This window comes from Histomonas meleagridis (assembly GCF_020186115.1).
Source record: "Histomonas meleagridis strain 2922-C6/04-10x chromosome Unknown scaffold_61, whole genome shotgun sequence".
Classification (NCBI taxonomy): domain Eukaryota; phylum Parabasalia; order Tritrichomonadida; family Dientamoebidae; genus Histomonas; species Histomonas meleagridis.
Genome location: NW_027150931.1, coordinates 1,690,501 through 1,705,932, shown reverse-complemented (window position 1 = coordinate 1,705,932; position 15,432 = coordinate 1,690,501). Strand labels below are relative to the sequence as shown.

The window sequence follows — 15,432 nt, the reverse complement described above, 5'->3', positions numbered from 1 at the left end:
CATTGACTGAAGCATATTTACATAACCTTGAAACAAGGAAGGGAGTACATGGTAAAAACACTTTATTTTCAATTCGAAAAATACTTTATTATAATTATCATTTTTTTTTATTTTGTCATTCCAAAGCATTTGTAGCTAGCTAGCTCTAAATTTAGAAAAGAAAATAATTCAATGCTTTATTTCAACTTTTTAATGAGTTTACTCAACCTTCTTTGAATTATTTGCAAAAATTCGTTATAAACATACACAATTCCTTGAAACCGATAAATCCTTTTAATTTCCATGTCACTTTTTTGATGGATCTTTCTGGTTCATTAGAGTCCATTATTTTCAATCTCAAAGAAGAAAACATTGAAACGTCGGTCCAGTCAACAATTAATTTATTTGCTAATTGTTTACCATGTACATTTAATTTTCTTGTTTCCAGTTTAATATATTCAACTTTCTCTTCTCAGCTTAAAAATGAAAACCTAATTTTTAGATATTTAATCACTCTAAATGCTCAAGAAGAAAAAATTACAAAAAATACAACCAATGTTCTTCAAATATTTAATCGGTATTTACAGGAATCGGAAACACAAGAATCATTATTTCTTTTACAAAAAATGATTGAACAAAAATTATTAGAGCCAATTCAAGTAAAGAATATAAAAACATTATATTTTGCTCAATATAGAACTAAAGAAGAAATAAGTGAATTAAAGAAGAAACCTTCAAAACCACATTTCTTTGAGGGATTCTTTTCAGCACTTGAAGAACTATCAAAAGATAATTGGAAGCTTCATAAAGAACTAATTGAGGAAGGGCATAATCCAAATGAACTTGCAAAAATAATTCGAAATGATGATTTAGAAAAACTTCAAGAAATATCATCACAAAGTAATTTTGATTTTGATCAAACAATAAAACCATCACTTTATGAAAAATATTCATTTATTAACAAAAAAAATGTTACATTAATTGATTATGCAGCATTTTTTGGATCAATAAAATGTTTTAAATATTTAATATTAAATGAAGCAAATGCAAAAAACACTTTAAAATACGCAGTTGTAAGTAAAAACTTAGAAATCATTCATTTATGTGAACAAAATAATTCACTATTTGAAGATGTATATGAAACAACAATTAAATTTCATCGAAATGAAATCTTTAAATATTTTTATGATAAAAATGTTGGAAATCAAGATAAATGTGATTTACCTGAAGAATACCTTATTCATCTTGGGAAAAAATGTTTAAAATTTAATAATTATGAACTTTTATCATTTATAGAACAAAATGGAATGAAAATTAATGAAAAAATTATTGAACAAGTTGCAGCAAATGGAAACACATTTATAATGGAAAATATTATTGGAAAATATCAAATTCCAAAAGCAATATTACCATATTGTGTTAAATCAGGAAACATAGAAATAGTTAAATTATTATTAGAACAAAAAGAAATTGATATTAATGCAAGATATATTTGTTTTAATAATTTATAATTTATTTGAATATAACGATATTTATTAAAATAATTTGAAGTATGTTTGAATAATCTAAGATTTCTTTGTATAATTTAGTGTATATTTTTATTATTTAATATTTCTTTTTATAGTTTTATGTTTCTTTTTATAGATTTATGTATATTTTTATAATTTGGATTAAATTTTAATAATTTGGAATTAGTTTTAAATTTCTAATTTTTATATTAATTGTTTGAAATTTATTTTAATTCTTTGCGGTTTATTTAAATAATTTTATAATGCACTTCATATAGCAGTTGAAAAAGGAAATATGGAAATAGTTAAATTGTTGTTAGACCAAAACGGTATTGATATTAATAAAAGAACTATTTATTTTATTAATATGGGATTTAATTAATTAATTTAGAATTTCATTGTCTGATTTGCAATTTATTTAAGTGATTTGCGATTTAATTTAACAATTTAAAATATGTTTTTATAATTTAATGTTTATTTTTAGTATTTATAGTTCATTTTTATCACATAAAGATTATTTTATTAACTTTATACACCACTTAACTTGGCAATTAATAAAGGAAATATAGAAATGGTTAAATTATTGTTAGCGCAAAAAGGAATTGATATTAATAAAAGAACTGTTTCTGTTAATCACTTGCAATTCATTTAAATAATTTGGAATTTGTTCTAATAATTTTGGGTTCGTTTTCACAAATTGAAATTTATTTTCATTATACGCAATTTGATTTGATAACTTAATGATAAATTAAATAATTTTTTACTCCGCTTCATTTAGCAGTTGATAAAGATCAAATAGAAATTGTTAAATTATTATTGGAACAAGATGGACTTAAGGTTAATGAAACATGTGCATGTTTTAAAAATTTAGAATTCACCTTAAAAATTTATAATTTGTTTTGTTGATTTGAAATTTGTTTTAAATAATTTATATTTATTTAAAAAATTTTTCACACCACTTCATTTGGCTGTTTTTCATGATCAAATAGAAATAGTTAAATTATTATTGGAGCATAAAGATATTGATATTAAAAAGAAAACAATTTATTTTAATATTAAATGAAAATTTGCTTTGTTAATTTCGAATTTAATGAAAACATTTAAAACAGCTTTAATGATGGCAAAAGAAAGGAATGACACTGAAATTGTTGATTTAATTCAATCTAAATTAAAGGTTTCAAAGAATGTTTAACTAAAAAGTGCCAAATTTTCACTAAAAAGTTTAGAGATAATTTTTGTCAAATATTATTCCAAATCCCATCATATGATCAAAGTGTGGAACAATGGAAGAAAAAAATTTGAAATAAAAGTGATTGATATCTTTCAAATTTTGATTAAGTCTAGTTGCTAATTGAATTCTGTCGTTTTTTCTCCATTTTCTGTTGCAAATCGACGAAACTTTGAAAAGAATGAAATTGAATTTATCGTTACCTGATGGAACAGAAAAAAATACGTTTATTAGTCAAGTATTGGGCTCGTGAATGTTAAGATATTGCCGTGTAATATTCAAGCATATGATTACCACAGGTGATTACCATAGAAATGCATATAATTTTCTTCGGCATTATTCAAAAAATGTATATATCACAAAAAATGATCACAATTTTAATATGGTACATGGCTTATATGAAAAATATTATATCTGTCTTGATTTTTTCTATGAATTAAACATTTCTTATAAATTAATATTGAAATGTTTCTTACTTTTTATTCCATCTTTTATCTTAATATCTGAAATAACGCACCAATTATCTCTGAACCTATTGATATTTTTATTTTATCATAAGAGAAAACATTTTTTAAAAAGACACAATTTAAAAAACATTCCAAAAAAAGATATTTTCGTATATTTAATATTGTCTATTTTTTTATTTACTTGTTCAGTTCAAAGTATTGATTCAGACACATTAACTATAACTGATTCAAATGAATTTCCTAGTTCATCACAAAGTAATATAAAACATGTTATTATTAATGAAGTTGATTCCATTCCAACAAAAGCTTTCAATAGATGGACGTCATTAATAACTGTTATGATTGTTAATTCAGTTACCTCTATTGAAAATAATGCATTTAGTTATTGCAGTGGATTAGAAGAAGTCTCTTTTGGAGAAGGAATAACAGAGATTGGTGCCAATGCATTTACATACTGCTTTTTATTAAAGAACGTGACATTTAGAAGTAAAATTACAACAATTGGAATAAATGTATTTAGTGGATGTTATGGTATTGAAGAAGCATATTTCAATGAAGGTGTGGAAATGATTGGATATGGTATGTTTTATAATTGTCATAATCTTAAGATAGTAACAATTCCAAGTACAGTTAAAACAATTGATAGTATACCATTTGTTGGCTGTAAAAGTCTTCAATATATAAAAATATCAATAGATAATTTTGTATATTCAAATTATGAATATGATGGAGTACTATATGATAAAAATATTAATACACTTTATAGTTTTCTACCAGGTAATTTTTCCAAATTATTCAAAATTCCAGAAACAGTAAATGTTATTGAAAATAGTGCATTTTATAGTTGTGGTAATCTAACTGCGATTTCATTTGGTTCTTCTGTCGAAACAATAAATCAAAATGCATTTAATGAATGCGTATTTGAAAATATTTTAATTCCAACTAGTGTCACTGATATTGGAGCACTTGCTTTTCAGTATTGTGATAAACTTGAAATTCTAATCATTGAAGCAAATATGATAAATCTTGGGAATAGTGTTTTTGCATTTTGCACATCACTCAGATGTATTTTTTTTACTGGTGAATCTCCACCAAATTTCGGATCATCTTGTTTTACACAAGTTGAAGCATCTGTTTTTGTACCAGACGCATATAATAGTGATGCCTTCGGAGATTTAAATGTAATAAAAGGAACAATAAGTGATGAATGTCTTCCTCCAACACTAACATTTACTAGATCAAATACATTTACGAAATCGAATTCCTTTTCACAATCAAATACATTTAGTAAATCGAATTCATTTACAAAATCAAATCCATTTAGTAAATCAAATACATTTAGTAAATCAAATACATTTAGTAAATCAAATGCATTTAGTAAATCAAATACATTTAGTAAATCAAATACATTTAGTAAATCAAATGCATTTAGTAAATCAAATACATTTAGTAAATCGAATTCATTTACAAAATCAAATCCATTTAGTAAATCGAATGCATTTAGTAAATCAAATACATTTAGTAAATCGAATTCATTTACAAAATCAAATCCATTTAGTAAATCAAATGCATTTAGTAAATCAAATACATTTAGTAAATCGAATTCATTTACAAAATCAAATCCATTTAGTAAATCGAATGCATTTAGTAAATCAAATACATTTAGTAAATCGAATTCATTTACAAAATCAAATCCATTTAGTAAATCAAATGCATTTAGTAAATCAAATACATTTAGTAAATCGAATTCATTTACAAAATCAAATCCATTTAGTAAATCGAATGCATTTAGTAAATCAAATACATTTAGTAAATCGAATTCATTTACAAAATCAAATCCATTTAGTAAATCGAATGCATTTACAAAATCAAATACAATTACAGAATTGTTATCTGATATAACTTTCTCTCATTCTTTTGCATTGTCATATATTTTATCTTATTCACAATCATTTACGTTGAATATTTCATATTTAAATTCAATTATCATCACTAAAATAAATTCATCTTTAACATATATGCAAACATTGTTAATATTTTATGAATATTCAGTAATCATATATTCGAAATATTTTTCCGTTTATTCTAATTTTTATTATATTTTTTCAAATAATGAAACAGAAACTAATGACAAAACTTATATTTACATTATTGTAGGTGTTCTGATAGCTGCTATTATTATTATCATTTCTATACTTATCGGTTTAGTAATATATATTCGAAAAAAGAAACAGAACAGTGAAGAAGTGTCAGATGAATTATATCAGAAAGATATGGAAATGAATGATTTTTCAATAAAATTTTTACATAATAATAATACTGAAGAAGATCCGTTTGCAAAAGATTTCAAAGAAGACAAATTTGTTCATATATAATCAAAAAGACATATTGAACATGAGATACTAATTAAATTTTAATTTGATTGGATACATGAAATCTTTGGAATTTGGATTTATGATAATCTAAAACGTTGAGTATATACTTAAGTTATGGAATGAATAATATATATTAAAAATGAAGAAATGTGATCACATTTCAAATTTTTAATAAAAATAATTGCCAGAAAATTGTTTATAAATATATGACATTTTATGAATAGTTTAAGTCTCATACTAAATTTTAAATTATTTTTAATGTTTTTGATGATAAATAATTTTTTTGGTTACATTATATGTCACTTTTGCCGATACCTATTGAGAATATCGGTTGTTTTCAAATCAAAAGTCCCTTAAATGGGACCCCCTAACTTTGACAACCGTTCATGAACTTCCAAGCATCACTTTTTACTCCCCATGACAACAAATAGTGATGATATCAAGGCAGAAACCCCAGTAGATAACCATGGTAACGAATCTGATGCAACTAAGAATCAATTCGTCAACATTCAAAAATTAATTTCACTTAAGCAAATAATTGCAAATTTAACTAATGAAAACATTGATTCTTCAGTTGAACAAACCATGAAACTCTATGATTCTGATTTACCATATTCGTTCAATATGGTAATCAGCATTTTGATATACTATACTTTTTTATCACGAAAAACAGTTACTGAGATATACGTGAAGTACATAAAATCACTGCAAGCTAAAGAAGAAGAACAAAACAAAACCGATGATAAAATCGTAAATATTTTGAGCAATTACATCTTACAATTTAACACACAAGAGGCATATTACCTGCTAGTGAAGATGATTGAGTACAATTTAATTGACAAAGACTTTGTTAAAGACATTGATTCCAAATATTTTGGACATTATAGAACTGATGAAGAGAATCGAATTGAAGATGATGAAGGAATCAATGAATATTTCTTGAACAATTACGACAATCTTTCCAAGAATGACTTTGAACTTCATAAGAAATTACTCAATAAAGGTATTAACCCAAGTGAACTATCCAAAATAATACGAAATGATGACATTGGAAAGCTTCAAGTAATGTCAGGCCAACAGAATTTTGATATTGACCAAGAAATTGCGCCATCATTATATGAAAAGAATTCATATGTTAACAAAGAAGGCATTTCATTAATTAATTATGCAGCATATTTCGGGTCACCGAAATGTTTCAAATATTTAATGGATAAAGGGGCTAAGTTAATCAACACTTCAAAATATGCATCCGCAGGTGGAAACCTTGAAATCATTAAGTTATGTGAGCAAAGGCGTTTGTTATTTAAGAGTTCATATAAAGCGTCAATTAGATTCCATCGAAATGAAGTCTTCCAATATCTCTACACGAAAAAATTAGAGCGCATATTTGAAAAGAAAGAAAAGCCAAAAACTTCCACCAGCAATTCCACGACAACCACAAGTAATATGAACAATAACAATAATCGAAATAATAATAATATAAATGGTATGAACAATATGAATGGTCCATATGGTATGAACAATATGAATGATCCTTTTGGCAACAACAATAATAACAATAATAGAAATAGATTTGGTAATGGTCCAAATCAACATCAAATGCAATATGACTCGAATGATGAAGAACTTGTAGTTACAGAAATTGAGGAGAACATTAATAATGACACTACCATCAATGACTTATTAACATTTTGTATCAACTATGGTAATTTCGAAATGTTATTATATGTAATCAAAGATAAAAGTATTACACAGTTTGATGACTCAATCATTAATGAGACAGCTAAAATTGGAAACATATATCTCATTAAAGATTTCATTAAAGGTCATGAAATTCCAAAAGACACTTTAATATATTCATCTGAATCGAAGAGCAATGAACTTGTTAAATATGTTATCGATCAAAAAGGAATTGATATTAATGCACAAAATATATAATTTAATGATTTAATGTTTAATATAATAATTTCTCGTTACATTCTAATATTTGGAATTTATTTATATTATTTCAAACAGCACTTATTATTCAAACACAACTTGGTAACATTGAAATGATAAAATTAATTCTTAAACATGAAGGAATTGATGTAAATATTAAAGATATTTATTTGAATAATTTAAAGTTTATTATAATAATTTTCAGTTTTATTAACATTTTTGATGTTTTTTAATTATATTTCAAACTGCTTTAATATGGGCTGTATTTAATGGTTCTACTGAAATAGTTAAATTACTTCTTGAACAAAAAGATATTAATGTTAATATTAAATCTATTTGTTTAAGTTTTTTAAGGTTTGTTTAAATGTTTTATTGATTGCTTTAATAATTCGATATTTATATATAATATTTTCCACTGCTCTTATATGGGCTTCTAGAAAAGGTTATATAGAAATAGTTAAATTACTTCTCGAACAAAAAGGTATTAATATTGATATTAAAGATATTTATTTGTTTTATTTAATGTTTGTTTTGTCGATATAATATTTATATGTATTGTTTGGTGTTTAATATAAATGTTTAAAACAGCTCTTATGTGGGCATCTGATGAAGAGCATAATGAAATTGTTAAATTAATTAAACAATATGAAAACAAAGCTAAATTGAAAGCAAATCAAAGTGGAAGTTGTACAAATCCATCCCCTGCCATTTCAGCAGGCGCTTCTTCATTCTCACAAAATAGAAACACGAAAAGCACATCTCCATGGAGTGCATTCGGCGAACCAGTATTTTCACAGACGCAAACAAATTGGACCAACTTTACAACTTCAAACACAAAAGCTGCAACATTTGGAAGTTCAAACAATAGAACACAGCAAGCACAAATGAATCCATGGACTTCTCCAGCTACAACATTTGGAAGTTCGAACAATAGAACACAGCAAGCACAAATGAATCCATGGACTTCTCCAGCTACAACATTTGGAAGTTCAAACAATAGAACACAGCAAGCACAAATGAATCCATGGACTTCTCCAGCTACAACATTTGGAAGTTCAAACAATAGAACACAGCAAACAACAGCGCCAATCAAAAATACAAGTGCACCCAAGGATGAGCATCCACCTCAACAGACAACCGCAAGTTCCACAACAATAAGTGCTCCTTCAGTCAAACCAACATCAACAAGTTTCACAGCACAAAGTGTTCCTTCATTCAAACCAACATCAACAAGTTCCACAACAATAAGTGCTCCTTCAGTCAAACCAACATCAACAAGTTTCACAGCACAAAGTGTTCCTTCATTCAAACCAACATCAACAAGTTCCACAACAATAAGTGCTCCTTCAGTCAAACCAACATCAACAAGTTTCACAGCACAAAGTGTTCCTTCATTCAAACCAACATCAACAAGTTCCACATCAATAAGTGCTCCTTCAGTCAAACCAACATCAACAAGTTCCACAACAATAAGTGTTCCTTCATTCAAACCAACATCAACAAGTTTTGCAGCACAAAGTGCTCCTTCAGCCAAACCAACATCAACAAGTTTCGCAGAACAAAGTACTTCTTCATCAACACCAGCAAGTTCCACAACGCAAAATGCGCCAAGTAGTACAGCAGCGACTTCTCCGAATTTATCATCACAAAGTGCTCCTTCGGCAACAACGCCAATTTCTACAGCTCAAAGCACGTCAAACAGTGCAAGTAAAACTGTTACTGCTTCCGCAACTGCACCTTCGCAAACGCCCAACAGCGCATCACAGGACAAAGCGAAAGAGACAACTGACAGCATAAAGGAAGACAACAAAGAAACTAAAGAAGGAGAAACCAAAAACAAAAAGGATGAAACTAAAGAAGAAGACGACAAAAAAGGTAACTCGAAAGGCAAAGTCACCTTCAGCACGCAGACGGAGGAGCGCGCGCTGCTGACTGTGTACCAGAACTCATTCTTGATGCCGCAAATATTCGAAATTTCAATGGATTACCAAAACGCCGATGCAAAATATCCGACATTTAAAATGAAGGAAAGGCCTGAGTTGATGCCAGTCATTTACTATAGTGGATTTGTTCCCTCCAATCAGCAAAAATAGAAAATGTTCAAGAGTAAGACCTAAAGAAACAGAGAACGTTTTTTTGGTAAAGTTTTCAAAACGTTTTCTTAACTTTAATTTGCAAATAAAATAACCGCTAAAAAGTTCAACTTACGATTCCAGGGCATAACGGTCGTTTCCATTGAATTATTGTATAGTTAATGCTTACAAATTTTTTATTTTTTTTTTCGATTAGTGACTCTTTACGCCAAGTGAAATTAAATTAATATAATTGAATAAAATTAGTGCCGTTTTGTATAATATAAAATTATTTAAAAAAAATTGAATACGATTATTGTCGTTTTGCATGCAAAATTTGATCAAAATTGAATGAATTCAATTTCATAAATCATTGTATATATTCAAGATTGAAAGAATTTTATTATAGTTATTCATCAATAAATGTATATATATATATATCAATGTATATATTAATAAATTGAAAGATTAACTATAAGTAATCATTTGAGATTTCTGTAATCGAAAAATGTGGTGTTCAAAAAACGTTAATGGTACCTGACGAATATTTTTTCAATAAAAAGTTTAAATATTATATGAGTATATAACACTAGATATGTAATAGTCAAAAACATTGTTTTATTGTCCTCTTTTGTTATTTGAAGTTGATTTTTGCTGAAGTTCATCTGTATAACTTTTTTCAATTGCTCATTTTTCTTTTTACAGAGTCGAAATCTTTGCTTTTAGATTGGTCTCAATTGAATTACAGACTGGTGAATTCCTGTTTTGGAAACCTCTTGTAAACGAAGGCGAAAAATTACTAATTAATGGAATAACGGGTTAAGATTTTGACGATGAAATTTACCTCAAAAGGCATCAAAGTATTGTGTTTTCAACAATTTTTCGAATATAAATACCTCTATATGTTATGCGGAAAATCCTTAGATATTATGAATTTATTGATAGATTAATATCATATTATAAAGTATTATTTTGAATTTATAAATAGATTTTCAAGGCCATTTTTTTGTCCCATGTTCTGATGTTACAACCAACTGGCCATATATATAAATTCTCAGAAAACTATTTGATAATAATTTTGTGTAACAACTTTTTCAATCTCATATAAAAAACTATATGGACAAATTTAAATTGAGTTTTAATTAAATTTTCACTGTAATTGCATCGCCAGCCTCAACCATTTGGATAGAAGTATAACGCTGATAGCATGAAGAAATCCATCTTCCTTGGGCTTTAATTTTGCAATCAGCAATTCCAGCCAATGATACTTCATGAGCGGCCCCTTTACGAAAAGAATGTGTTGAATAACTCTCTGGATTCACTCCAATTTTTTTAAGTTGCAATTTAAACTTTCTCCTAACTGTTCTATCATAATGTAAAGACATTCGATTCTTCATTTATATAACTTAATTCTTTCCATTTTGGTAACCATAGAAAAGGGGAATATATTGTGTTTGAACGACAAATGTACACATTTACTCTCCTCCCTGTTTGATCTGTTTTAGCATAAGGAATGAGTAATACCAAACGTCCGTCCTGATCATATGTTATTTCTTTCCACATTAATCTGCACGCCTCAGAAATTCGTAAAAAACCATAAAAGCACAAACTTTCTATTGTCATAAGTTCTATTTCATTTTATACATTTTGATTAGTACTTTTTGCAAGTCTTATCATAAGTTGTATTGTGACATACTTTTTCGCATTTGGAGATGTATCCCCCTTCATTATTCTTTTCAAGCCAAGCATGTACGACTTAAAATTATTTGTTTTCGTAAAATCATCTAAGTTATTTTTTCTCAAATAAGATACAACAGCTGAGACGAATGATTTAAGGTAGGAATAGGTTGTTTGAGGGTGTTGACTTCTATAGAATTCCAAAAAAGCACGTAATTTATTCTCAGTAATGGGATATGATTCGGGTGCATTAGGAATTTGATTCATTGTATTTTCATATGAACGCAACAAAGAATTATATGTTCTTTGTGTGTTTTCAGCAATCCTTTGTTGTTCAACAGATACAGTGGCTTGAACTAAACTATTAAAATCCATGTGGTAGCTCATGGACCACTGGTCTATTGAAAAAGTTGTTACACATAATTATTATCAAAAAGTTTTCTGATAATTCAATTATACCTACACTTTTTGAGCTTCGCTCAAAAAGTGTCCGTATAATTTTAATTTACAAACTTTGATTTATATAGTTTACTTTATATGAAATTTACAGGGCGCCCCTAATAACAGTTTATGGCAAATTATTGTCAAAATAAGTCAAATCGTTTTGCAGCTTGATCGGTTTTGACTGAAAAAATAAACATTTCACTTATGATTTCATAATTTTTGCTTGTTGGTACTCACCATCTGATTTCAGAAGTTTTTTAAAAAACAAAAAAACACAAAACTAAAAATGATTTACTTTAGAACACACTATATTTTATTATATGTTTATCTTAGTTACATTTGCACAATGAATTTATCTTCTTTGAAGTCATCTGCAAACGGATCTTCTTCAATATTTGATATAGATATTCCTGTTGTGAATGTGTTTGTTGTTTGGTTATTATCATTTTGTTGTTCTGAAATTTCATTTTCAACAATTTCTTCTTTTTTATTTTTAATTCGTATCAATAATATAATTAGTAATGAAATTATAATAATAATAATAACAATAACGCAAACGATTATTATGATAATTGTTGTTTTGTAGTCATTTGTTTGAAATTCTTTGTTATAAATAAATGTAAAGAAGTTCGAATAATAAATATAATATGTCGAATACATAATAACTGTGTAATCATAATAAATAAATTCTGTTTCAACATAAGAAAATGTTGAATTAATTATGGACAATGAAAGTGATCTTGTTTGCGTTTCGTAATATGTAAATGAATTTGTAATTGTCAATGTATATGTTAATGTATATGAAAATGAAAATGAAAATGTTAAATCACTTTGAAGTGATTCCGTGAATGTATTACTTCGACTGAATGTGTGTGATGAAGAAAATGAAATTGTTGCAATCGGGATGCAGTTTCCTTCTGCGTTGTCTTTCTCAACACCTAAATTTCCAAATTTACTTCCTACATATGTTGGATATGTGATAACACTTGCTGTAACATTATAAAATGCACTTTCTCCAATACTTGGTTCTGTATATCCATAATAATAAATGCATTCAAGTGAATTACAATTACCAAATGCTGATTCTCCAATTTCTCTTATTCCAGAACCAAGTGTTAATATTCTTAAATTAGAACATAATGAAAATGCTGAACCACCAATTAAAGTGACTGAATTTGGAATTGTAATGCTGTCGATTGATGAACACAATGAAAATGATGAACCACCAATCGTTGTAACATTTCCGCCAAATATTATCCTTTCTAAATTAGAACATGACGAAAACACAGAACCTCCAATATCTGAGATAGAATTACCAAAATTAACTGAAATAACTAATGGCCATCCTGAAAATGCACCACCTGGAATCGAATAAATTCCTTCACTAATGTTTATAAATTTCGTGATACTTTTATATTGATCAATTTGTTCAAAATCATTTAAATTTGTTATTATTAATGTTGAATTATTATCATATAATATTTGAAAGGAATTTATGAAAAATATAACAAAAATTAAAATATTTTTATGTTTTTTCTTTTCACATGTTTTCAATTTGTAATTGGTCAATAAAAATTTCTGTAGAAAAAGTGGTTTTTTCTGAAAAATATTGACATAAACCACTAATATCATTGAAAAAACGGCGGTTAAACGAGCAAAAGCATTGAATTTAAGTGGTCGGTCTTTTTTATCGTTTTGCATCAATGAAAAACAAAGAAATTTACTCTGGGTCAAAGATAGATTCTCATAACATCTTTTCATGGTTTGCTTTGATGTATTACCTTCAGTCAGCATACTGGCTATAAAGGATTTATTTTGGGTAATTGTAAAATATGATTCTGATAATTTTAATTTGACATTAAATATTTGAAGCACAACTAATGTGTTCTCTGTAACAGTCAAGAAATCTGGAAATAAACTGGTTTTAAAGAAAATAGAATTCTTGTTAAATATATCAAAATTCTGGTTATGAATCTCAACGAATGGATCTTCTGCGCTGTGCCCATGCGCAAGTCCTTCTTTGCAAAGGTTCTTTTTCATATTTGATATTTTTATAGTCGTAAGGAATGGGCTTTCTGGTATAATACTGTTACTTAATTGCTTTGTAATGGACGAAACGAGCAGTAAATGAAGAATTCTCATGATTCAAGACCTGATATAGTCGAAGGCCTTAACCAAATACACATCGGCTAATACAAAAGTTAAAAATCACACGGTTAATATATAAGAAATTTGTTGTTGTTTTTTTTGAGGTTTTTCAATTTAACCTGAAATTTTATTTCAATAATTAAAGGCGCCTACAAAAGGTGGCGCTTTAAATGATTATAAAGTCACTTTTAAATAATATAATGAATGAACGCGATAAAACTGAGTCTGGTGGTCGTAATGATTCATCTTTGTTGGTGGTAAACATGTTTTAAGTTATTAAATTTCATTAATTTCAAGAGGTATGAATTTTTAATGATAAATTAAACATTTCCTTCAAGATATATCATATTTTTAAATGAAATATATTAATGTATGTGTGTAAGTATTAAGGTCCATATCTAAATACTTCTAAATTAATTGTAATTATATTATATTGAAGCATATCGTTAAAATATGGCTGATTCTACAGGAAAAGTAACAATTCAGGTGAAAAACGAACACCTTGCAACAAACCCTAAAGGCCGGCTTTGTAAACGCTTTATCAACTGCTGTGCTTTCATCGTTAATGGAGGAAGCATCATGCAAAGCAGTAGAGATTGCATGCCTTATTAGTGGGCAAACATCAATAAGCGCAAAAATGAAATTGTTTTATCAAAGACCTTCAAGGTTAGGCTCTAATGTTTCTGTTATATCAAGAATTGTTGATATTGATAAAGATGGTATTCATTTTGAAATTGAAGCATCGGACGAAAAAGGGATTGTGGGAACAGCAAAACATACAAGGGTGTTTGTTGATAAAGATGATTTCGAAAAGCGTTGCTACGAAACTGCAAGATTCTCTCGCCAAATTTAGGTATTGTTTAGAATTGGTTCTTTGTCTTTATAAATCACGTTTTGCTAAAAACATTTATTGAGTTTATTACCTTAATGACAACTATTGTGTGGACGATATCGATCGTTTTGGTCAGGAGCAATACTTCGCTTTGTAAAGTTATTCTCTTTAGCTTTTGATGGGATTCCATAAATTTCGAAATATATTTTTGAATAACTAAAAATTCGTCTAATTCTTTAATATTGCTTTTAATATAATAATGTGAAGAATGTCAATTAATATTATAGAAAACAAAGAGAAGAAAAAATACTTCAGCTCATAAAAAGTATTAAATTTTGTGACTGTGCGTTGTCGTGTAAATGAATTAGAAATTGAAAATGTATTCGATTTTGTAAATGAATGTGTTGAAATTGGTGAACACGCACCACAGCATATTCATTATTCACTGGAAATGTCCAAATATTGTTGAATATGTAATAACTGATGACAATATACGGCTCTGAATTGCCAAAATAATAAAAGGTTACGTCATTCGGTGTCGCTGGCTTCTTTTAGTTATGTTCCAAGTGTTAATATCGTTAAATTTTAACAATTAGAATACCCTGAATCTCAATGTTTTGAACCGAATTCGGAAGTGTAGCATTTATTAGTGATGGACAAAATGGGGGTGCTGAATTACGAATTGTTGTAACATTTCCTCCAAAATATGAGCATGATAAAAATACTGAATTTCCGATATGATTTACAGTGTTACAAAAATGAAT

General features: G+C 27.5%; 3 protein-coding genes across 3 annotated transcripts; all 3 read left to right on the top strand.

Moving 5' to 3' along the window:
* Positions 1–5,974: 5,974 nt before the first annotated feature.
* On the top strand, positions 5,975–7,495 carry GO595_010553 (cask-interacting protein (caskin); the record flags this gene model as incomplete). Its single annotated transcript, XM_067913244.1, has 1 exon — positions 5,975–7,495. One exon carries the CDS (start codon positions 5,975–5,977, stop codon positions 7,493–7,495), a length of 1,521 nt encoding a protein of 506 aa, XP_067769291.1.
* A 575-nt stretch (positions 7,496–8,070) lies between these two features.
* Positions 8,071–9,588, top strand: GO595_010552 (uncharacterized protein; the record flags this gene model as incomplete). The annotated part of the gene is made up of 1 exon (XM_067913243.1): positions 8,071–9,588. The coding sequence occupies one exon, from the start codon at positions 8,071–8,073 to the stop codon at positions 9,586–9,588; it is 1,518 nt and encodes a 505-aa protein (XP_067769290.1).
* Positions 9,589–12,736: 3,148 nt separating this feature from the next.
* On the top strand, positions 12,737–13,063 carry GO595_010551 (uncharacterized protein; the record flags this gene model as incomplete). The annotated part of the gene is made up of 1 exon (XM_067913242.1): positions 12,737–13,063. One exon carries the CDS (start codon positions 12,737–12,739, stop codon positions 13,061–13,063), a length of 327 nt encoding a protein of 108 aa, XP_067769289.1.
* Positions 13,064–15,432: the final 2,369 nt, after the last annotated feature.